The sequence below is a fragment of the Vicia villosa genome, unplaced genomic scaffold (assembly GCF_029867415.1).
Source record: "Vicia villosa cultivar HV-30 ecotype Madison, WI unplaced genomic scaffold, Vvil1.0 ctg.001112F_1_1_2_unsc, whole genome shotgun sequence".
Classification (NCBI taxonomy): domain Eukaryota; kingdom Viridiplantae; phylum Streptophyta; class Magnoliopsida; order Fabales; family Fabaceae; genus Vicia; species Vicia villosa.
Window position 1 is genome coordinate 24,394 of NW_026705484.1, and position 25,608 is coordinate 50,001.

Genomic DNA, 25,608 nt, shown 5'->3' on the forward strand with positions numbered 1-25,608 from the left:
AAATTTAAAAAAATTTGTATGACATGACAGAACGTTATATTTTAATTGAATGACAGTGTAAAACTTTTTTACACTGTCAGTGCATAACTATTCAACTCAAAAGTTTATTCAAGCAAGTATAATAGGTAGTATTACAAACCCATTACACAAAGTCAAGAATTATACACATTGAAGAAGATGCAATAGGATTCAAATTTGCAATTAAAAATAGGATCATTGTGTTTCAACTAAATAAACCGTGTAGCAATAAGATAAAAAGATGTACTAGTACTAGTTAGTTGTGCACGACAAAAATATAGCGTACGACAATATCGCTTGAATACAATGTGTGAAATTAACTTATTCTAATAGTCCATGAACAACAATAGTACTAATCTAACGTTAAGCCTAAACAACGGTCAAATTAAGAAAACCATATACGTGCATGTTTGGTTTGGCTTTTGAAAAGGTCAAAAGCAATTCTAGATGTGTAGAATCAATTCTATGTGATTTTAAGATGTTTGGTTTGACAAAAGTAGAATTGATTCTGTCTCTAGAATTGATTATACTTGAAGCTAGAATTTGTAGCTTCTGCCTCCAGAATTGATTCTGGATGATTTTTACACTGTAATTTACTATTCAACTCACTTTTACAAAAATGTATCCAAACATAAATCAATTCTGTTAAACTCAATTCTGCTAGAATCAATTCTACCAAACTCAATTCTACTAGAATCAATTCTGTCCACCGCCAATCCAAACACACATTTTTAAATTCTCGGTATTATTTTCAACGGTGAACAAGATTTTCATATTAAGAAAACTATATGTATTTTTAAATTCTTTCAGTATTATTTTCAACAGTGAACAATATTTTAATAGAACAATTAATATTTGCGGTGTTAAACAACTAGCTCAATTGATAGGTGTGCAGGAAGATTAGATATAAGAGTCTGAGTTCGAACTCGCAACTTCTCACTTATCTCACCTTTAACCTTTAAAGAGTGAATTTCAACCGCTAGATTATTAGACAAAAAAAACTATCGAGTCAAGTCGAGTCAAAAACTATGTTACTTTTTTTAAGGCATTTTACGGTATTGGCCAAAATTGTGAAAGCAATTATTAAACCATGACGCCGCCAGGATAAAATAGTACAATTCTATATTGTACGATTATTACTTGCACAGTAGATAATCGATCTAGAAATACATCATCTGATGGTACGAAAACCAATCAAATATGGTATAAATACCACTCTGATATATAAACGCCAATAGTAATAATTTCTCACATGATGAGAAATTCAAATAATTCTCTTAAAAGAATTAAATAATGGTCATTTGACCACTCAAAATGATGTCTCAAACAAAGAGAAATTCAAATAAAAAGTTAAATAATTTTCTAAAGAGAATTCAAAAAAGAATACTTGATAATTTCTCTACTCAAACGAGGAGAAATTAAAATAATTTTCTAAAAAGAATTCAAGAAAATAATAAAAAAGAAATGAACAAGTAAGAAAGAAAGTGGGGGAGAATTTGACGCTTCAACACAAAAAGAAAAAGGTAGAGTAAAGAAAGTGAGAAAGGAAAAACTCAAGAGAAGTTTTTGGCGTGTCTTGGAATGAGACAAGTTCATTTCTTGTATAATGGAGTAAGCTAAGAAAGGTATCTAATTTAAAAGCAATGTGGGACTAAGAATTTTTTTCAACTAACACACAAACACACTTATTTTTTCTAACAATGTGAGACTTAAGGAATTTTTTCAAATTAACCCCCTTATTGGAATATTGACATGTTCCAACAATCCTCCACACGAATTTAAAAAAGTTATTTTTAGAAGTAACGTCAAACGTTCCAAAGATTGTGCATAAATAGACATGTCTACAACTTGAACCTTTGCGTAGCAAGTAGGGTTCTGATTCAACAAGAGTGACACAATTGTTTTGAACTCTATCTCAAACATCAAACTCGTACACAATATTTTCTTTATGGTGTATTCTAATAAGCATTCATTTTAATGGCCCTGCAAGTCTATCTGTGTTTAATGAAGACTCTAGGAATTCTACCTCGAAATTTCGTAGAAACCGGCCTAAGTTCTAAAAACACACAGGAGAGACTGTCAAGAGTACTCTATTCATGCTTATCTTATAGATACTAGCAAGCATCTTAACTAAATTTCTTCTTCACTAGGAGTCATTAACGTTATCATTTCAGACTCCATCGTGGACTGAGCCAAGATAGCATGTTTATTTGATTTCCAAGATACAATTTTTCCATTTATACTGAATATATAGCCACTATTCACTTTAGAATCATCTGATAAGGTGTTCCAATCCGCATCAGTGTATGTTTCAAGTATATTAGGAAACCTCTAACAATGTAGACCGAAAATAATGATCCTTTTAAAGTGTCGTATGACTCACTCAATAATTTTTCAATGCTCATTACTCGGTCTACTAGTAAACATGCACAACAATCCTACAACATATGTAATGTCAGATTTAATACAATTAATGACAAATTAACTTATGACTATCAATGATGCTTTCATACTTTGTTTGTCTAATACTATAAAAAATGTTCTTAAATAGTTTAACACTAGGATTGCATAGTGTGCAAGCAGGTTTACAATCAAAATAAATATATTTCTTTAAGATCTTCTCCATATAGTGAGATTAATCCAAAGATATTTCCTTTTCACATATAGTGATTTTGATTCCAAGAATCACATTGACTACTCCGAAGTTTTTCATATCAAAGTTGTTACACAACAGTAACTTCACAATATTAACGATATGAAGGTTTGATCCAAATATGAGTAAGTTGTATAAATAAATACATTTGATAGTGCAAATGTCATTTTCATATTTATAATATACACATTTGTCACTTTCATTCACTTTGTTATCATTCGATATCATTAAGTTGTCAAACTTTTCACGCCATGTCTTTGAATCTTGTTTTAGACCATATAAAGACGTATCTATCTTACAAACCTTGTTTTCTAGTCCATGAATCACAAGACCTTCCGCTTGGTCCATATATATTTCTTATTCTAAATCATCATTTGAAAAAGTTGTTTTAATATCCATTTAGTGTACTAGTAAATTATAAATAACAACAATTGAAATTAATATCCTAATGGGGCTAATTCTAGTGACTAGAGAAAAGTATCGAAGAAATCTATATTTCTCTTTTCCTAAAACCTTTTGATACAAGGAGAGCCTTGTGCTTATCAACTATTCCATCAGATTTTAGTTTCTTTTTCAAAATCCATTTACAACTTATTGGTTTGTAACCAGGAGGCAAGTGTACTAAGTGCAAGGTCTTGTTAGATTCTAGAGAATTATCTCATTGTTAATAGCTTCTTGCCATAAAGATGGATCCAGAGATGACAAGACTTATTGAAGATTTGTTGGATCTTCTTTTTCTGTATAGGTTGCACAATCGGGCCGATAGTCTTTAGCAACTCTTGCTTTTTTACTTCGTCGTTGCTTTTGGTGCTTTTTATAACATGAATGTGATTTGATTCAGTGCCCCCACTATTTATCATTTGAAAGAAAAATTGTATTCATAGAATTCAACATCACTTGATTCTATGATCACTTTAGAATTTAGGTCATAAAAACTATATGCCTTATTGTTTACTGCATACCCGATGAATAAACATCCATAAACTCTACTATCAAGTTTAACTCGTATCCAATCCGGAATCCTGACATAAGCCAGACATCCCTTTACACCTGTTTTATATCCTAAGTGAATACACTTCCCTGACCTAGACTCAACCTTATTTCTGTTAGACTTAACTGTTGAAGCATAACATAGGGAACCAAACACTCTTAAGGTGGATATGTCGGGAAATTGGTTATGTAACACTTGGTATGGTTTGTTATGCCACAATGAGTGCAGACTCGTGATCCTCTACCTCGACCATCATGAAATATGCCGCCTCCAGTTCCTCTACCACATGAATTTTGGCCTCTATGTTGTGGTTGGGTAGGCTGATTCTAATTAGGAAAAGCAAGCGCTTTGGATTCTTCAAGTGGTGTGGTAGATTGTCTTTCTTACTGAACAAGTAACGAATGCACTTTACAAATGTTTGCAAGGGGATCCACCAACATGATCAGCGACCTCACAGCTGAATATTGATCCTTCAAACCTTTTAGAAACTTGATAATTAAATTAGTTTCCATCTTGATATGCATGAATCTTGATTAAAGCTTGGCATGTGATATCACAATCACAAGTAGGAATTGGACGAAAATTATCCAATTCTTGTCAAAATTTCTTGAGCTTGGTATACTAAGAAGAGATAGAAGAATCACCTTGTTTGAAGGTACATATTTCTTCTTAGATATCAAAAATACTGAAAACGCCACCTTGGTGAAAACGATCTTTCAATTCACGCTACATCTCAATTGCGCAATCTATCCACATAATGCTCAAGCATGATATACATCCATGGAAGAGGGAAGAAGAAGAAAATAAAAAATAGTTTATTCATTACTCACAAGAACTAACTATTACAAGAGTGCATTCTTGCTTACACATCAAGTAACTAGCTAGGGTTCTATCTCAACTGTTTCCAACAGTCAAAATAGAAACATTTAGAGTTAGTTACATGAATTAGCTATAACTCTCTCTCTCTCTCTTTACATTCAACACCAACATCTAAAAGTAAATATAATTCCATATCAATAACCATGTTACTTTTTGTTTTATATTCGATGAATATAACCCATATGCAACTTAGAGTAATAACTTTTCATTTTATATAATTCTCGATATCCCCATAAAGAGAAAATAAATTATCATACTCAACCCAACCCATACCTCCTATTATCTTTAATTATTTTTTTTCAATTACTTTTCACTTCAAGATGGCTAGCAATCACAATGTATTTTAATTAATCATGATTTGAAAGGATTAAAAGATATATATATATATATATATATATATATATATATATATATATATATATATATATATATATATATATATATATATATATATATATATATATATATATATATATATATATATATTGAGCAACTTGTGAGGAAACGTTTCTTAAAAATGAAATTGTGTTGGCCTACCAGAGCTGTATTTTATTTCCTGAACTTTGGATTTGATAGGAAGAAGATGATACAATTGTTGTCGTGTAGGTTTTATTCTCAAATTTTGTCAATTTATTTTTGTTTATTAGAAATGAGACAAAGCATCGATGATCACCTTTGTCTTGAAAAACATGTGAGACCAACTTGCAGCCATTTCCATGCATGTATCTTGTTTCTAGAATTAGTTTTATATATTTTCTACTCTATTTTGTTTGAGGAACATATAGTCTTCTTGTTCTTTTGACCCACACTAAGGCCAATGCGCTCGTATTTTATATACTAGTAGTATTCTTTTCAATATTTATAAAATAGTAAAACCTACCCCATGAAATGTGGAAAAGACAGCAGGCTTAATTGTCCTCTTAATACCCGAGTATTGCCATCGAGTTTGATTCTCCACTATTTAATCGATTTTGATGTTTTTAATTTTAATTTTGTGATTTGGTAGTCTCTTTTGATTTTTTTTTTTACTTACAAATTTTTAATAGAAAAAACAAAATATTTAACTAGGTGACATTTAAATAGACATGACAACAGACAAATCGGAACGGTTTTCACCTCTCTCAATCTTAAATTCAAAATATCAAACAATTTTCATTTTTTATGTTGATTTTCAACGGAGTTGAAAAATTAAAATTCAAACTCGTCCCAACAAATCATAGATTTGAATTGGATTCAGGTGTCTTTACCCCACCACCATCAATATAGTTAAATTAATTTTTTAATAAAAATATTTAATACTTTCAACATCAGTTTAAACAATCAAATAAAACAATTTAAAAATTATATATATATATATATATATATATATATATATATATATATATATATATATATATATATATATATATATATATATATATATATATATATATATATATATATATATACATTGTTCTTATAAATTATTTTAAATTTATCCTTAAACCTCCAAATTTGTATAATTCCAGGGCGTGTCAAATTTTTTTAAATAAAAAATATTATTTATTCTCTTAGTTTTTAAATATAATTGAGGGAAAACTAATTTAGAACATACTTTGAATCTTAACAAATATTATTTATTCTCTTAGTTTTTAAATATAATTGAGGGAAAACTAATTTAGAACATACTTTGAATCTTAACAAATATAATTTATGTTTTTATTTATTTAAAAATTGTATCTCAATTTTTTTTATTTTATTTTTTATTTATAAATTAAATGATTTATTACTTCGGTTTCTTTAATAATCGATGGGTTAGATAATCATATTTAACTGCAAAAGTACTCGTAACTCATCTATAGTCATTCCAAACTCGTACACATCATTCTTTGGGATGAATTGTAAGAAAAAAAATTCAAGGTTTTATGTTGTATGTTGTTCTTCTAACACCAACCTTGAGCAAAATATTTTTCTGTTCTTGCAATCCATCTAACATAATGGTGTTTTTGTTTTTGTTGTTGTTATTTCCACCTCTTACAAGGTCATTGTTATATTTTGGAATAACCTTCTTATGTTGTTAGTCAAAGAAAACACTCCATAACTTATTGTTTTCCTCAGTTGACAACAATGAGAAATTAATTCTTAAACACACTTTAAATTGTAAGCAATGATGTTGTTTCACAATGCAAGATCTTGAAATAATGTTTTGAATATAGTACTTTGTTTGAATATTGCAGCACATAAAGAAATTGTTGAATGGTAAAAAATTTAAAATAAAATAAAAAACAAATACATGTTACTTTATGAAATTCTAATTTGTACTCAAAAAAATGTTAGACACAGTGTCTAAGACAATGTGTATAACTTGCTTATAACAGAATAACAAATTACAGGAAGTAAAACCTAAAGTAGTAAAGAACACACATGATTGTTAACCTACTTCGATGCAATGTCACCTAAATCTGGGGACTTCCAACTCAAAGAAAGAAATTCGCTCTCAATACAATTAGTACAAATAATGTTAGATGAACAAATCTTATTCAAATTCTCTCTTCTTAATACTACTAATGTCTTTTTATTTAAGACTCCCCTAAATATGATAATCTTTCTCACTTTGATCACTAACCTAGTGATCAATCCATAAAACAATTCAATGATTGTTGAATTCTATTTATATGATTGAACCGGAACTTATTTTCACAGTACTTCAAAAACAAATTTAAGACTGTTCTTATTATTGATATCAAGTATAAACATTTTGAAGTTGATCTTAATTCACAAGTCCCATAGAAAACCTGAATAATCCCATGTATCATAATATTCTTGATGGGGATTATATTCATACATTGATTCATTGCTATTACATTCTTGTCCTAATTCCTTTTCCTTATCACCAAATCCATTTTGCAATTCTGCTATCCAATCCAATATCCTACTTTCATGATAAGGTGAATTCCTCATTCCCCAATCTGATAAAGGAGAACTATCTATACAGCTTTCCATACCCTCAACAATGCTTTTCTTGTTCAAATCATGACCTACATTTTCTTCTTTATAAACTAACTCACCTGAAAATTTTCACAAGTATTTATGTATCAGTTTTAAATTATAATTCTAAACCCTAAATTCTACGCCTAAATGTGATGTCTCTGCAAAACATTACAACTACAATATTCACCGCATAAATGAAATAACACAATTAACCTTTTTGTTGAACTTGTACTCCTTTCTGCAAATGAGTTCTCCAATAGTTCTTGATTTCATTGTCTGTTCTTCCTGGAAGCCTGCGCGCGATCTTGGACCACCTAGTTTCATTGTTGCAAATTTAACAAATAATTAAAGGTTATAAATCTACCATTTCTTATACTAGTAGCATAGCAGCACATGACATGATTATTACAGGGAAGAAACTCACTTGTTGCCCCATTGAAGCTGAAGTTGAACAATAAGCTTCTCTTCTTCAACACTAAACGGGCCATGCTTGAGATTTGGACGAAGATAGTTCAACCACCTTAACCGACAGCTTTTACCACTTCTCCTTAGCCCTGCATAATAGCAAACAATTTTTTACCATTTTTCACATGTGCATGCACAAAATATTATGGACAAATTGTATTTTATTCATCTCTCTTAAAAGTATATTATAACTGCAATTGTATCAACAACATATATGATTTTAAAATCTCCATGATACATCTTAACATAATAGGGTGTTTCATGCAGCTTGAATCCATTTAGAGATAAAATTATTTAATTTAATTATTTAATTTAAAAATAATATTATTTGCAATTTGATTCAATTTTAGATGATTGGTTAAAAAAAATATGATCTCCGTCTAATCTAATTCTAGGTGATTTAATTTGAATCTGTTTTTATATTTTCAAATTATAAATTATAATTTTATTTCGTATTGACTAATATTAAAAAAAATTTATAAAATAATAATCTTAATGTAATATATAACATATAATATATTAAAAATTAATATTATAAAATGAAAACAATTGTTTATATTTAAAATAGGGTTAAATAAGTTTTTGGTCCCTATAAATATTGCAGTTTTTATTTTTAGTCCCTCCCTGCCTTTAGGCAACGGTTTTTACAAAAAAACCGTTGCCAAAAAAAAACCGTTGCCAAAACAAGCTAAAACCGTTGCCTAAAGGCAAGGAGAGACTAAAAATGAAACTGCAATATTTATAAGAACCAAAAACTTATTTAACCTTTTAAAATAAATTAAATAGTAAATATAAATAAATTAAATTACGCTAATAAATAATATTCAAATAAATTTGTTTTAATACTATTTATTAGCAAAATTTAATTTACTTATTTTTATTATTTCATTTGTTTTAAATATAAACAATAGTTTTTATTTTATAATATTAATTTTTATTATTAGCATAATTTAATTTATTTGTTTTTATTATTATGTGTGAATATAATTTAAATTAATATTATATTAACGAATATAAATCAATGCAATATTATATATATATATATATATATATATATATATATATATATATATATATATATTAAAATGAGATAAATAAGATCAATTACCACCAAAGTGTCATGACACCAAATCCTACCCGTTTATTATTATTAATCTAAGAGTTAAGATATATTTATTTAAAAACTAACACATGAGTTTTAAGGAAATTTATATTCTCCATTGAGTTAATGATAATAAAGGGATAGAATTTAATGTCAAAAGTTAATGTTTGATACGAGTGTCAAATGATCCATTCCCTGCATATTATTCAATTCATTTTGAATCGGTTTGACAAAATTAATCTAAAATTTGATCAGGAAAGTTTTTACAACAGGACATTAAAATATATCTATTAATATTTGATTTTTCTTTTTGCAGTTTTTAACTTTTTTTTAAAATTATTTAGATCGAGTTGTATTTGATCACCCATTAATTGCAACTATAATATTTTTTAACATTAATCTATAAAATGAATAAGAGTGTGTTTGGATGAAGTAATTTAAAATTAAATGAACAATTAAAATCCATTTATTTTTTTAAATTATTTTGTTTGGATGAAATATTAAGATAATTCATTGTTAGAATTTTGGGGTCATTTTTTATAAAATTTTAATTTTTAGACCAAATGAAAAATTGAAAAGTAGGGACTAATGTGCAATTTTTAAAAAATTAAAGGATTAAATTGTAAAATTTAAAAATTATTAAGGTCCAATTTGCAATTTTTAAAAAAATTGTGGGGTCAAATTTATATTTCTGGAAAATATGAGGATTAATTTGTAAAATTTGAAGAAATAATAATAACAAGTACATTCTATGGAGCATGAGACGAATTTCAAATTCTTTGATTTTTGGTGTCATTTCAAAATGATTAAATTTAACTTAGATAAAATACTCCATAAATTTCTATCATTTTAACGATTCTTCATTTTTGTATCCAAACAATAAATTTTGTGCAAATTATTCTAAATTCCTTTAAAACACTATATTACCTGATTAAAATGTTTCATCCAAACACACTCTAAAGGTTGTTGTATAAATGCAACTAGGGTTTTAAATAAAAATTCGCTACTGCAATATAGGTCCGACACAACTATTATTAATTTTATTGAAACCGCAATCTAATTTCAATTAAAGTGTCATTGTTTCCATTTGACCTCGATTCTCCTTAAGGATTGCGACGCAATGGCAAACCTTAATGTGACTGCTATTTAAAACTATGTTTGCAACAATGACGGAAAAATAATCTTTTAAGATTGTCAAAAACATGATTCATTCATACATACCAGCTACTTTGGCAAGGGAATCCCACCTTCGTTCCCCAAGACGAGTCACAAAGCTAATCAATTGTTCATCTTCCTCTTGAAGCCAAGTTCCCTTATGTAAATTTTCTCCATGCATGGCTACTTGATATTTATGTTTCCACATTAATGAATAGGACTTTAAGGCCATAAACATATATATACTCTCAAAAAGTGTAAGAGATGGCAATTCATAAATCATAAAAGAGAAGTTGAAAAAGCGAAAAAGGGAGTGTGACTAGAAAATATCACAAGATAATATTTTTGAATTTGTATGGGAACTCCACCAACTATTGGCTTAGGAATATTTAATTTACATTGTAATGTATATACAAAGTATCAAACTATCTAATTAGGTAATTCTTTCCTTATATGATTAGATACACTATGATAAGTATTTTTGGCATATGGTTTTTTGGCATTTATTGAAGAGATGAAACTTAGATGGCTTATAATATGGATGAATCTTTTAGTCATTTGTGTAGTTTTTGAACCAAGATATGGATGTTTATCATTTCATTAAAAAAGTAAGACGTGACAAAGGAAAAGAGAAAGTGGAATTATTAGTTTAATGCAAGTAAATACATGTTTGAAGAGAAAAGTATAGGGATATGATTTTTTTTTTGGAATAGAATATGGAAGGAATTGAAGCTTCAACTCCGCTCAAACTGATATTATCCCGCTCAAACTGATATTATCATTTAGGGGATTTCTCGTCATACTCTAAGTGATTAAAAAGTATCTTATAAAAATTTGAAAATGTTAGTTTGGCTTTGAAAATGTATTTTCGGACCTATCTCATTCAAATGATTTTTTTCAAAATTTAGTCGGGAAATATATTTCTTGTTCCACTCTATCAATTTATTTGTAATTTATCAATTCAATAAGAGATTCAGAAGTGCATTTTTGGAGTTATGAAGCGGGAATTTGAAAACATGCCACCTTTACATGTCAGTCAATTCCATAGGTACATATTCGGAACTCCCAATCGTGATTTTTAATTAAAAAAACATAATCCTGCATGCTCTTCTTCCTCATGATCAAATTAACATCATTTTCTTTCAGAACCCTTGCAAAAAACTCTTCCATTCTCAATTAAGATTTACACTCCAAAACTTCAATCTTGTGTTTCATGACATCAAAAGGAGAAAAAGAAACTAAAATTCAAGATAAAGATCATTTATTTCATTCCTCATTGCTTACATTAATCTGATTTTTGAGCTGAAAAAGTTATGCTACGTCTGGAAATGCATTTTTGAATTCTATATGAATTCCTCTGGGAGTGCATTTTCAAAATCGTTTAGTGTTCATTTCAATCTTTTTTGAATATTTTCTGTTATTGTTTGCATTAGATATGGTGTACCCTGATGTTTTCCCCAAACCTATTGGTGTGAAAGAGATAAATGTTGGCAACCAACTTACAAATAGACAAAAGTCTGAGTTTTGTGATCATATGCTCCAATGGATTCACATTAAGGCATCCAAATTGGGGTTTGGTGTTGTAATCGGAAGGTCCCATAATGGTTCATATAGAAGAGTTGTATTTGTGACAACGAGATGCAAAATAAGTGGGAAGAACATAACACCTCTCCAGAAACTCAAACGAGATGACACTGGTTTGAGAAAATATGAGTTTGCTTTTCAGTTGTGTGGTTATCTTTTGGCAAATAACAAATAGAGATTTAATGTGATTTATGGGTTGCATAGCTATGACATGTGTGAAACGTTAGTCAGTCATCCCATTGCATGTCTCCTTATGCTGGAAGAGAAGGAAATTGTGTCGAGTATTACATTGAAAATGGGGCAACCCAAAAACATACTTGCAACTTTGAAACGTAAAAGATCCAAAAATATATCAAATATCAGGCAAGTCTACAATATTTGTGTCCTTAACAACAAGGCGTTAAGGGGGATGGAACTGAAATACAACAATTGTTGAAACTTTTGGATGATAACAATCATGTATCTAGGTATTGAACGTGCAAGGATGAAGTAACCGTTCAAGATATATTTTGGACTCATCCTGATTCCATAAAGTTGTTCATCATGTTTATTATTGTAATCATTATTGATTCAACGTATAAAACCAATGACTTATATGCTTCCACTATTGGAAATTTTTGGTGTTACCTCTATCGAGAAGATTTAATCTATCATGTTTGCATTCATGAGAGCAAAAAAGAAGAAAATGTTACTTGGGTGAATTGTGTAGAGATTGAAACTCTATGAACCAAATGATTTAAAATCATCATAATGAGATACATCAGTTATTTGGTTGCAACATCACAGTATTGGAACACAGATTCAAAGACAGTCGTCTATATTCTCAGTTGGTCGGCAACATATCTCGAGAAAGAATGAATTTTAATTTTCACGAAGCCAATAAGATGAGAATGTAGGTTTCAATAGCTCAAAGTGTGGTTGCACACTTAAGAAAATGTATGGTCTCCTATGTGTTAGAACAAGATTTGTTCTGATCAATATTCTTAGTTTTGATGATAACAATGTATATGAATTTTGTATGAGATAATGTGGTACTCTAATACTATGCAATTTCCATTTCAGAAATTACATAAAGAGTATGCACAAAATCAGCGCAAGAAGCACTGACTCAGAAGGTTCAGCATGCAACATCAGAACATGGTTTGGCAAGACATCAGAAGATGGTCAAGCACAATCAAAACATGGTCTATGGAAGCATCAGAAGGACTTGAGATCAGAAGCAGAAGCAGAAGTACTGAAGTTCTCATGGTATCACGCTCAGAAGCACTTCAAGGTTAGAAGACAAGAAGATGCTCTGCACCAAGCTGTTTGACTCTGATGATATTCAAACGTTGTTTACACAAACATCAGATCAGAAGCAAGTACAAGATGGCAGGCTACGCTGACTGACAAAAGGAATGTTAGTAGCTATTAAAGGCAACGTCAGTAGACACAGCGAAGCAAGGCTCGAGGTAGTTGACAAAAGAGTGAAACATTAAATGCAATGCTGTACGGATCACGCGAAGCATTAAATGCTCCCAACGGTCATCTTCTCAAACGCCTATAAATAGAAGTTCTGATGAGAAGTAAGGTTACGAACTTTGAATAGAACACTTGCGCAAATATACAGAAACGCTGTCAAATTCAAAAAGCTCTCAAACTTTATCTTCAACCTCACTACATTGATGTTGTAATATATTAGTGAGATTAAGCTTAAACTTAAGAGAAAATCACAGTTGTGATAATAGCTTTATAAGAAGCATTGTAACTCTTAAACGATTTTGTTTACATTAATTTGTAAGAACTAGAGTGATCAGGTTGTTGATCAGAATACTCTAGAAAGTCTAAGAGGGTATCTAAGCAGTTTGTTCCTAGAGTGATCAGGTTGTGATCAGTATACTCTAGAAGACTTAGAAGTTGTCTAAGTGGAAAACCATTGTAATCTTGTGTGATTAGTGGATTAAATCCTCAGGTGAGGTAAATCACTCCAAGGGGGTGGACTGAAGTAGTTTAGTTAACAACGAACCAGGATAAAAATCATTGTGCAAATTGTTTTTATCTTACAAGTTTTAAAAGCTACACTTATTCAACCCCCCCCCCCTTTCTAAGTGTTTTGCTATCCTTCAATTGACATCAGAGCGCCGATTCTAAGGTGCAAGCAATTAACCGTGTTTAGGAAAGATTCAGGAAGAGAAAAACGCTTAAGTCAAGATGTCTGGTGAAAATCCAACAAATACATCTACGTCTGGCTCTGCTGAGCAATACAATGGAAATGGTAACAATGGTTATACTAGACCACCAGTATTTGATGTGAAAACTTTGAATACTGGAAAGATAAACTTGAAAGTTACTTCCTCGGTCTAGATGGTGACTTATGGGATATGTCGATGGATGGTTACAAACATCTAGTGAAAGCTACTGGTGTAAAGCTTACAAGACAAGAAATGAATGATGATCAAAAGAAGCAATTCAAAAATCATCATAAGTGTAGGACTGTTTTGCTGAATGCTATCTCTCATGCTGAATATGAGAAGATATCCAACAGGGAAACTGCCTATGACATATATGAGTCATTGAAAATGACCCATGAAGGAAATGCTCAAGTCAAGGAGACTAAAGCTCTTGCCTTGATCCAGAAATATGAAGCCTTCAAGATGGAGGATGATGAAAATATTGAGAAGATGTTCTCAAGATTTCAAACGCTAAATGCTGGATTGAGAGTTCTTGACAAGGGATACACAAGGGCTGATCATGTCAAGAAGATCATCAGAAGCTTTCCAAGAAGATGGGGTCCTATGGTGACTGCTTTCAAAATTGCCAAGAATCTGAATGAAGTCTCTCTTGAAGAATTGATCAGTGCTCTGAGGAGTCATGAAATTGAGTTGGATGCTAATGAACCTCAGAAGAAAGGTAAGTCTATTGCGTTAAAATCTAATTATAAAAAATGCACTAACGCTTTTCAGGCTGAAGAAGTAGATTCTGAAGAATCAGAATCAGAAGAAGAAGATGAACTGTCCATGATCTCCAGAAGGGTAAACCATCTCTCGAAGAGCAAGCAAAGGAAGTTCAAGAGCTTCAGAAGTTTAAAGAAGCCTGAAAGAGGAGAATCTTCTGGAGGCAGAAGATCTGACAAGAAGAAGGTCATCTGCTATAAAGGCAATGAGCCTGGACACTTCAAGAATGAATGTCCAAAACTTCAGAAGGAGAATTCCAAGAAGAAGTTTCATAAGAAGAAAGGTCTTATGGCAACATGGGATGATTCAGAATCAGAATCAGAATCAGACTCTGAAGGCGAGCAGGCAAACCTTGCACTGATGGCCACAGTGGATGACGGATCAGAATCTACATCAGAATCAGATTCTGAAGAGGTATTTTCTGAACTATCTAGAGAAGAGTTAGTTTCCAGTTTAACTGAACTTCTGGAACTCAAGGCTCATCTTAGTATCAAATACAAAAAGCTGAAAAATCTATTTGAATTGGAAACTAAGAAGCTGGAAGTGGAAAATTCTGAACTGAAGAAAAAAGTTTTAAAATCATCCAAAGATATTGGATCTCCTTCTGAATCAGAAAAATCCATTCCTAGTCTCAATCATATTCTGAAAGAATATGACTCGAGCTTCAGAAAGTTTCTATCTAGAAGTATTGGCAGAAGTCATCTTGCTTCTATGATATATGGTGTTTCTGGAAACAAAAGGATTGGCGTTGGCTATGAGGGTGATATCCCACATAAATTTGAACCTGTAGATGATTTGAAAATCACATACAACCCATTGTATGATCAGTTCAAATATGGCCACTCACATGATATTAGGCTCACTTCACATGCCAAAAGTTTTAACACTTCACACACCAAGAAGCATGTGACACAACCTAAAAAATATCAGGCTGCCAAACCTAAAGAATATCATGTTGTTCCTCCTGTTACTTATCATGCTAAACCCAAGTTCAATCAGAACTTGAGGAAAACTAACAAGAAAGGACCCAAGAAACTGTGGGTACCTAAGGAGAAGATAATTTCTGTTGCAGATATCCTTAGCAGCAAAGAAGACAAAGCACAGAATGTCATGGTACCTGGACTCTGGGTTCTCGCGACACATGACGGGAAGAAGGTCTATGTTCCAAGACCTGGTGCTTAAATCTGGTGGAGAAGTCAAGTTTGGAGGAGATCAGAAGGGCAAGATCATTGGCTCTGGAAACATAAGTATTGGTAACTCTCCTTCCATAACTAATGTACTTCTTGTAGAAGGATTAGCGCATAACTTATTGTCCATAAGTTAATTAAGTGACAATGGTTATGACATTATCTTCAATCAAAAGTCTTGCAAGGCTGTAAGTCAGAAGGATGGCTCAATCCTATTTACAGGCAAGAGAAAGAACAACATTTATAAGATTGATCTTTCAGATCTTGAGAAGCAGAAGGTGACTTACCTTATGTCTGTTTCTGAAGAGCAATGGGTCTGGCACAGAAGATTAGGACATGCTAGTTTGAGAAAGATTTCTCAGATTAACAAACTAAATCTGGTCAGAGGACTCCCAAATCTGAAATACAAATCAGATGCTCTTTGTGAAGCATGTCAGAAGGGCAAGTTCTCCAAACCTGTTTTCAAATCTAACAATGTTGTCTCTTCCTCAAGGCCGTTAGAACTTCTGCACATTGATCTGTTTGGACCAGTCAAAACAGCACCTGTCAGAGGGAAGAAATATGGATTAGTCATCGTAGATGATTATAGCCGCTGGACATGGGTAAAGTTCTTAAAACACAAGGATGAGTCTCATTCAGTGTTCTTTAAATTCTGCACTCAGATTCAATCTGAGAAGGAGTGCAAAATCATAAAGGTCAGAAGTGATCATGGTGGTGAATTTGAGAACAGATTCTTTGAGGAGTTCTTCAAAGAAAATGGTATTGCCCATGATTTCTCTTGCCCTAGAACTCCACAGCAAAATGGAGTTGTAGAGCGAAAGAATAGGACTCTACAAGAAATGGCCAGAATCATGATCAATGAAACCAATATGGCTAAGCACTTCTGGGCGGAAGCAATAAACACTGCATGTTATATTCAGAATAGAATCTCTATAAGACCTATTCTAAATAAGACTCCTTATGAATTGTGGAAGAACAGAAAGCCCAACATTTCATATTTTCATCCTTTTAGTTGTGTTTGTTTTTTTCTAAATACTAAAGATCATCTTGGAAAGTTTGATTCTAAGGCACAAAAATGTTTCCTTCTTGGATATTCTGAATGCTCAAAAGGCTACAGACTATACAATACTGAAACATTGGTTGTAGAAGAATCAATCAATATCAGATTTGATGATAAGCTTGGTCTTGAAAAGCCAAAGCAGTTTGAGAATTTTGCAGATATAGATATTGTTATATCATAAGCTGTAGAACCAAGAAGCAAAGTTTCAGAAGCTGAAAATCTCAGAAGCAAAGAATCAGAAGATCAAGTTGCTGCATCTTTAGAGAATCTCAAAATTTCTGAAGAGCCAACCGTCAGAAGATCTTCTAGACTCACCTCAGCTCACTCAGAAGATGTGATCCTTGGAAAGAAAGATGATCCTATTAGAACCAGAGCATTCCTTAAGAACAATGCAGAATGTCAATTAGGTCTTGTTTCTTTGATCGAGCCAACTTCTGTTGATCAAGCTCTAGAAGATCCAGACTGGATAATTGCATGCAAGAAGAACTAAATCAGTTTACAAGGAATGATGTATGGGATTTGGTTCCTAGACCAAACGGATTCAACATCATTGGTACAAAGTGGGTTTTCAAAAACAAGCTTAGTGAGAAGGGAGAAGTGGTAAGAAACAAAGCCAGACTGGTGGCTCAGGGATATAGTCAACAAGAAGGAATTGACTATACAGAAACCTTTGCACCAGTGGCCAGGTTATAATCTATTCGCTTATTAATTTCTTTTGCCACTCAACATAACATCACTCTATATCAGATGGATGTTAAGAGTGCCTTCTTAAATGGCTATATAGATGAGGAAGTCTATGTCCACCAACCTCCTGGTTTTGAAGACTCTAAGTCTCCAGAATATGTTTTCAAACTTAAGAAGTCATTGCATGGATTGAAGCAAGCTCCTAGAGGGGTTGGGAATTTTGTTTTGCAGGAAAACATGCCTCCATCCTACCTTAAACCATTCAGACTATCTATCATAATCAACGTCGAACCTCTGAATCTGGAGGTTTGACCTTATGTGACTTTTGCAAAGGTTATCTATCAGAATCAACGTCGAACCTCTGAATCTAGAGGGTTTGACCATCTTTGACTTATGCACAAGCTATTTATTCAGAAAGCAACGTCGAACCTCTGAATCTGGAGGATTCGACCATATCTTATTGACCATGAGAAGTTGTTATCCAAGAGGCCTTGATCCTTGATCCTGATTTATGTTGCATTTGCATCATCATTAACATTTTGCATTCATGCCTGTGCATTCATGGTTACCAATACTCTTACCTATTTCTCTCCATCAGAATCAGTCAAGACGATTCCTCCACACCGATATCTGACAAGAGCTCACAGAAGAAGAATCATGGAGAATTACGAACAAGATCAAGCTGCCATTAGAGAAGAGATGGATCAAATGAAAACTAAGGTCGATGCTATCCTGGAAGCTATCCAAGCCTTGCGAACTGAAAGGGTTCCTGCTACACAAGAGATTCCCGTTGTTGGTAACCAAGCTGCTGCTAGCCAACTTGAGGTCGTTCCACCTTCTTCTACTCCATTTGAGTTCCAAGCAAGGACTAATGCTACTCTTGGGATGCCATTCAACTTCATGACTGTTGATACCCTTGGAGCTCCAAACCAAGGTGGGACTATACCCGTGACTTCTGGAGCAATGACTATGGCTGATCCCGTCTTCCCATTCCCTGTGCCACCTTCTCAAACAGAGATTCCTATTCCTGCTTTCTGTGGTACTCGTTCTGCTAATCCAGAAATGCAAACAATACCAACTGCTGAAAGAGCTCGACCCGTTGAGAAATCTGCTGAGAAGTACAAAATCCTTGAGGAAAGAATTCGAGCCATTGAAGGATTTAGTGCCTATGGGATGGATGCTGAGGATATGTGTCTAGTTCCTAATCTGGTTGTCCCTCCTAAGTTCAAGACTCCCGACTTCCAGAAGTACAAGGGTTTGAGCTGTCCGAAGAGCCATATCATCATGTATTGTCGTAAGATGGCTTCTCACATCCACAACGACTCATTGCTCATCCACTGCTTCCAAGATAGCTTATCTGGGGCATCTCTGAACTGGTATATGAATCTGGAGCGTAATAGAATCCGATCTTGGAAGGATTTGTCTGATGCTTTCCTCAAGCAATATCAGTATAACATTGACATGGCACCGACTAGGTTGCAACTTCAAAATCAAGTGCAAAGGACCAATGAGACATTCAAAGAGTATGCTCAAAGGTGGAGAGAAATGGCTGCTCAAGTGAATCCACCACTTTCTGAATCCGAACTGGTTGACATGTTCATGAACACTCTTCAAGGACATTACTATGAGAGAATGGTTGGTAGTGTTTCTTCTGGTTTCTCCGATCTAGTCAGGATTGGCGAAAGAATTGAGAATGGTTTGAAAATTGGTAAGATCCAGAATCCCGCCAATGCTGCTGCTGCAAACCAATATGGGTACAAGAAACCTCAGGGTAACTTTGTCAAGAAGAAAGAAGGCGATACCAGTGCCACCTATGCTCAAGATCAAGCTCCTTGCTATCAAGTGGCCGCCACCGCCCCTCAAGCTTATGTGGCACATGTTGGTCAACAACCTTGGGTCCCTTATCAACAATATGTCCAACAACAACAACAAGGTTTCCAACAACAAGGTTATCAGCAGAGACAAGGTCAACAGAGGCAGAATAGGCCTAAAAGGGTGTATGATCGTGTACCAATGACCTATAGCCAACTTCTCGCCGCCTTGCTTGATCAAAAACTGATTCAATTAGCTGAAGCGAGGCCTCCTCCTGATCCTCTCCCTCCAAATTACAAGATTAATGCCAAGTGTGAATTCCACTCTGGAGGATCTGGTCACACCACTGAAGAGTGCAGAGTTCTCAAAGACAAGGTTCAGGATCTGCTTGATGCAAAGGAGATTACATTCACACCTGCGGCACCTAATGTGGTCAACAATCCCATGCCACCTCACAATGGAGCTTCCACCAGTGGAACATGAAGACTTTTATGTTTGTCAGAAAACATTTCATTTGCATTAGAATAAGGCCAAACTTGCCATTGTATAGATTTCTTTAGTATTTTCAATTGTACTACTTTTGTTGTTATCAAGTACTATCCATTGTAAGAAACTCATTCTGTTTGAATAAATAAAAATGTAATATACATGTTTTTCTCAAATCATTTCATCTTTGTCATTATGTTCATTGATACTTCACTCATTTGTCTTAAGCAACTAAAAAAGGAGAATGATGAAAATCAAAAACACATGAATCACTAATTGTATGCCTTTGGAACAAGATCCTGCTGACGATGTACAGGCATTGTTTCCATTCCTAAACACCGGAGTTATAAGGAAGTGAAACCCTCGTCAACCCCTTTGAGCCTAAGGAGTAGTAGTTTCTTTCAAAAATACAAAACCCTCAATCTTAACCAGGGGCAGGGTAGTCTTCAGTTAGTGCGACCGAGCGCTCAATTTTCAGGTATTCCATCAGAGGATCAATTATATCTCACAACAAAAGAAGAAGAGCACTATCCACAATGGATGACTCTCATTCACTAAGAAGAAGGCAGTCACAACCTTTTCTTCAAGTCATTCACAAAAGTCATACAACGTGTAGCAACCTGCCTAAAAATTTAACTTAGAGAGTCGCCACCTATTCTGAAGGGCGAATAGGAAACCCTACGCAGATGCGAGATTCAGGGTAAGTTACTATATTCAGGTCGAGGGAAGGTGTTAGGCACCCTCAACCCTTTCCTATTGGCTTTGAATCTAAGGCAAAGGTTTATAGCAAAATTACAGAGGTTAATAGCTAAGGAAATGAGAAGGGGAAAATTGAGATTTTTAGGAAGGGGAACTCGCCTTGTTGCCAAGTGCCTACGTACCTCCTTATGGAGGATCAGAGTCTACGTAGTTCGGGGAAGGGTTGTACGCCCTTAGAGTTGAAATTTGATTTGAGATGGTTTTGAGGCTTTTTGAATGGCCTATCGTAGTTTTGAATAAGGATGAAAATCCGTAGTTTGATTTGAAGTGTTTTGAATGTTTTGAAATGCGAAGTTCGAAGGTATTTTGAATTACCTTATCGTAGCTTGAACATCGCAGAATTGAAGAGATGAAAATCTGTAGTATCGTGGTTTAGTGTTTTAAGATTCGGGCGTACAACCCTGATTTGATATGGCACTATTAACCGCAATGATCAATAGGTTTGATCACCATAGTTAACAGATTAGAAAGTTTGCACCATTACCAATTCAAATCGATTGATTCGATTATCACTAATAATGAATTAATGTATTTTTTATTTTTGAATTTTTGTTTTGTATTGTTATCCCTCATAACCGATTGATTCGGTCACAAATAATAACAAGTTAAATTTGAGAAAATAGGAAAGTTAATCATCACAACTAATAAAAATAGTTGCAACCATTTAACCAAATAGAGATTGTTTGTATTTTATTTTTATTTAATAAACATTTTAATTAACATTATTATTGGCCATAGCGATTAATCGATTTAATCGGCACGAACAACAAATTGGCATTTTAATATAAATATCACATATTAATTTTTATTTATAAAAATAATTATTAATATATAAATAATATATTAAAAGAATTAATTAAAACATCTAATTAATTAAAATTAATTTAGATTATTTAGTTAATAGAGTTTTGGTTTGGTGTGGTTAGGCTTGGGGTGTATAGTATGGGAGATCAGATCTGGGGCGCAGGATCTGAGCTGAGTGGAGATTGGAGGGTTAGATCCTGAAGGACTATGGTAGTCTGTATGGCTGCAGGCGCATGGGATCCATGGTTGTAAAATTCAGAAAAATAAAAATGTGAGGGGAGGCTCGAACCCACGACCTCTCCCTCACTTATGCGCTTCACTACCAACCAACCAAACACACATTTCTGCTTGTGACTCACGCTCGCTGCAATACAAAAGAATATGAAATATATGCATGAAAACACGCGCGCGAATTCAAACGCGCCAACCGGGCGTTGACACGCCATCATCTTCCCCAGAACTCCTGCAAAAAAAACTCTATGAATTTGCTACGATTCCGCTACGCAGTTTTTCGTAGCCATTAAACCTGTAAAACAGCGATTTGCATATACGTTCACATAAATAAGGCGCGGCCTATCCTTCCCCTTCGTTTCTATCATACGAATCCAATCATACAACTATTATGGCCTAATTTTACCCGAGCAGAAAACCCCCAATTTAAACCCTAAAGAGCTTGCTCGGCCTCCAATGGTGAAACGCGATTAAGACGTGCAAACTCAACCAAACAATCCAGAAACGATCATGACATGGAAACAAAACATAATACACAAACAAATTCACCCAAAGATGCGCTAATGTTTGCAATCGATCGAAAATTCAGAGCTACATACCTGGGCTCGTATGGAGAATTTCAGGGGGTGTTGATGGAGCGTGAGTATCCCAATAGCCTCAGAGTGCCTCGAGGAAGCTTTTGTGATCCTCAGATTGCTTTGAAAACTCCCAATTCCTTGAATCCGATCTTGAGTTTTGGATGAATATGTTTGTTCTTGGCTATGTTCTCTCCTCCGAATTCTTGAACCCCCAGTCTATTGCCCTCTCTTGTCTACTTATAGGTGAAGGAATTAGGTTAGAAATAAAGGCCCAAAGATCACTGAATCCAATCTTGCAAGTTTGAGGAAATATGCTTTCATTCTTGATTCATAAGTTACCATATTTGGCAAATATTGTATCAATCCTCTCCCTTTGTTTTATGCACGAAAATTAGATATATTTTGGTCATAAATGTTGATTGAAATCACACAAAATACATCTTTTATCGAATTATTTGATTTTCCATTTAATTTAATCATTTAAAAATGAAATAAAAATCCTAAAGAATCAAATAATATGTTTAATTTCGTGGCATTTCATTTTGGGCATGCTAGTGACTTGTGGATCAAGTTTGTATCATAAAACCATAGGCCCATTTGCAAGAAATCCAGCTTAGACCTCCTTTATTTCACATTTGGTCCTCACAAATCGCCCAACTTTGATCAATCATATCTCACTCAATTTTTAAGCCATGAGGGAGTTCTAAGACTTTTTGGAAACCTCAAGAGGTCCTCTATAAGCCACTTTGGAATATATTTTTCATTTGGAGCTTTTATCTTGATTATATCCTCCTTGGAAAAAATTGCTTTTGAAGGATGCCTGAAAAGGACCTGTAATCTTTTGCACTGTATCTCTCAAATGAATCATTTCTAGCCCTGGCTTGTGAGAGACAAAGTTGTAGAGAATCCAGTTTCCTTCAGAATAGGCTTTGAGTGGGGAATTTTTGATGTTCCATGTGAAAGTTATGCCCAGTCAAAGTTGGGTTGACTTTCTCCTAAGAAACCCTAATTTGAACCTTTGTGTATTTGTTCATCTCTGAGTTTCTATTAATGGAATCATGATCAATCTTTGATCAAATGATGGTGGTACTTCACATACTAGATGTTGACCCAAAATTGGGAAGCTTTGACTATGCTCTGGTGGTGGTTGACTTTTTTAGGTCAAACCAGTTGACTATGGATCTTCTAGACTTTGGAGTGAGTAGTCTTTGGGATTGAACCTTGAACTTTGCATCATTGTGAATGGAATATGGGAGGGCAAATTTTGGGGTATGACAGCTGCCCCTGTTCAATCTTCTTGAACCTGAAGAGGTGGAAGACGATTGGACACTAAAATGCCCTAAAATTTGCTTGCATCGGAAAGGAGATCTGTGGGAGATGGGCTTATAGATGCCATCCATTCGCCTGGTAAGGTACTTGTCTAAAGCATATGCTTTTCAGCCCTGGATTATTTGATTGTATCTTGAGGAGAGAGTAATGTCTTACATAAGACTACCTGAAGAGATTCCTGAATAGGATGTATTGAAGGTTGACGTGGAGAAGCTTAGGCTTTGAACCATGCTTAGGAAGAATGCCTTGGAGAAGACTAACTGAGGAGTTCTATAAAAGAACTAGGTGTATCTTAGAAAAGACTGGATAAATATTTTAAGCAAGCTTCCTAGAAAGGCATGATATATCTTAAATAAGACTCACCTAGAAAGGCTCCTAAAAAGATATGAAACGTCTTAAACAGGACTACCTAGACAGGTTATGGTACGTCTTAAACAGGACTCACCTGGAAAGGCTCTTAGATAGGATACGGGATATCTTAAACAAGACTTACCTAGAGAGGTTCCTATAAAGGGAATGATGAGTTTTAAACAAAACTATCTAAAAAGATTCCTATGAAATGTTTTTAAACAAAATATCTAAAAAGATTCCTATAGAGGATATGAAACGTTTTAAACAAAACCATCTAAAAAGATTCCTATAAAGGATGCGAAACGTTTTAAACAAAACTATCTAAAAAGATTCCTATAAAGGATATGAAACGTTTTAAACAAAACTATCTAAAAAGATTCCTATAAAGGATATGAAACGTTTTAAACAAAACTATCTAAAAAGATTCCTATAAAGGATATGAAACGTTTTAAACAAAACTATCTAAAAAGATTCCTATAAAGGATATGAAACGTTTTTAAACGGAATTACCTAGAAAGGTTTGGGATATGTCTTAAACAAGACTGCTTGGGAATGTTAGGATAGTTATCTTGGACAAGACTACCTGGAAAGGTAAGAAACTGTTTGATTGCTTCTGGATTGCCTTTGAAGAAAGACTTGGAATGAAGTATTGGAATTGTATCTGTTAAGATTGAATCGTTGATACGATCATGTTTGCGTGGTAATTTGATGATAACATCTTTTTGAAGTGAAGTGACCTGAAAAGGTAGCGTTAGTTTTATGCAATGTCATGATGCATGTGTCATGTAATGAGATTCTCAATGAGAATTATGCATGTATGCCTATCCCACACTGCGGGATGTGAATGGTACAGGCGTGAGAATATCAAATATGTAACAATGCTTTTTGTATGATGCCAATGTGACTTCCCGAATATTGGAAATTTTGAGAGACGTGCCCCTTAATCTGAAGGAGGGACCTTTCGAGGGAACTCGAATTTCACCATGTCTTGCCTGATATGCATTGCCCCAGGGTTTGAATTCTTGAAAGATGTGCCCCCCAGTCAATAGGGTTCTGGATTGTATGCCCCTGTTCTAGGAAAACCCTCTGAACGTGGTTTCCCCATCTAAGGGTTTTTATCAGGAATGATCGTCTTTGATTAGACCAATTTAGAGGTCTTCTTGATGCTAAGTGTTGGTTTGAATATGAAGCAGATGCTGAGTCATGCGTTTCAGTCGCGCCTGACGGATAGTGATTTGCTGAGTACTCATGAATGAGATGATGTCTGCTATAAGATTACCTGAAGAGGTCCTTGGAAAGAATGAGAAATTGTCTTAAACAAGACTGCGCTTTAAACAAAGCTCAAAGGGATATGTTTGTGAGGAGTGTCAAAAATATTCCTATAGAGGACAAGGACTGTTTTTGTGGTGTTTTAAACAAAACTTAGGAAAAGACATCTTGGAGAAGATTACCCTTAGAAAGGACGGTGAATTGTCTTAGAAAAGACTTTGTACTTTAAACAAAGTTTGACAAGGTTTTTTGGAAGCGTAAGAGAAGTTTGAATATGTCTTAAAAGACTAACTGAAAAAGTCAAGAGA

General features: G+C 33.6%; 1 protein-coding gene across 1 annotated transcript; it reads right to left on the bottom strand.

Annotated features, from left to right (window-relative positions):
* Positions 1–7,295: 7,295 nt before the first annotated feature.
* Positions 7,296–10,414, bottom strand: LOC131633333 (transcription factor MYB27-like). Its single transcript, XM_058904052.1, has 4 exons — positions 10,300–10,414; positions 7,936–8,065; positions 7,725–7,825; positions 7,296–7,588 (listed from the first exon to the last, which is right to left on the bottom strand). The coding sequence occupies exons 1-4, from the start codon at positions 10,412–10,414 to the stop codon at positions 7,296–7,298; spliced, it is 639 nt and encodes a 212-aa protein (XP_058760035.1).
* Between the last annotated feature and the right edge of the window lie 15,194 nt (positions 10,415–25,608).

Excerpts from the sequence above, each read along its gene's own strand:
- LOC131633333 (XM_058904052.1), bottom strand. The coding sequence starts at position 10,414 with ATGCATGGAGAAAATTTACATAAGGGAACTTGGCTTCAAGAGGAAGAT. Across the intron at positions 8,066-10,299 it reads TTCCCTTGCCAAAGTAGCTG|GGCTAAGGAGAAGTGGTAAA; the intron begins GTATGTATGAAT and ends GCTATTATGCAG. Across the intron at positions 7,826-7,935 it reads CAGCTTCAATGGGGCAACAA|GTGGTCCAAGATCGCGCGCA; the intron begins GTGAGTTTCTTC and ends CAATGAAACTAG.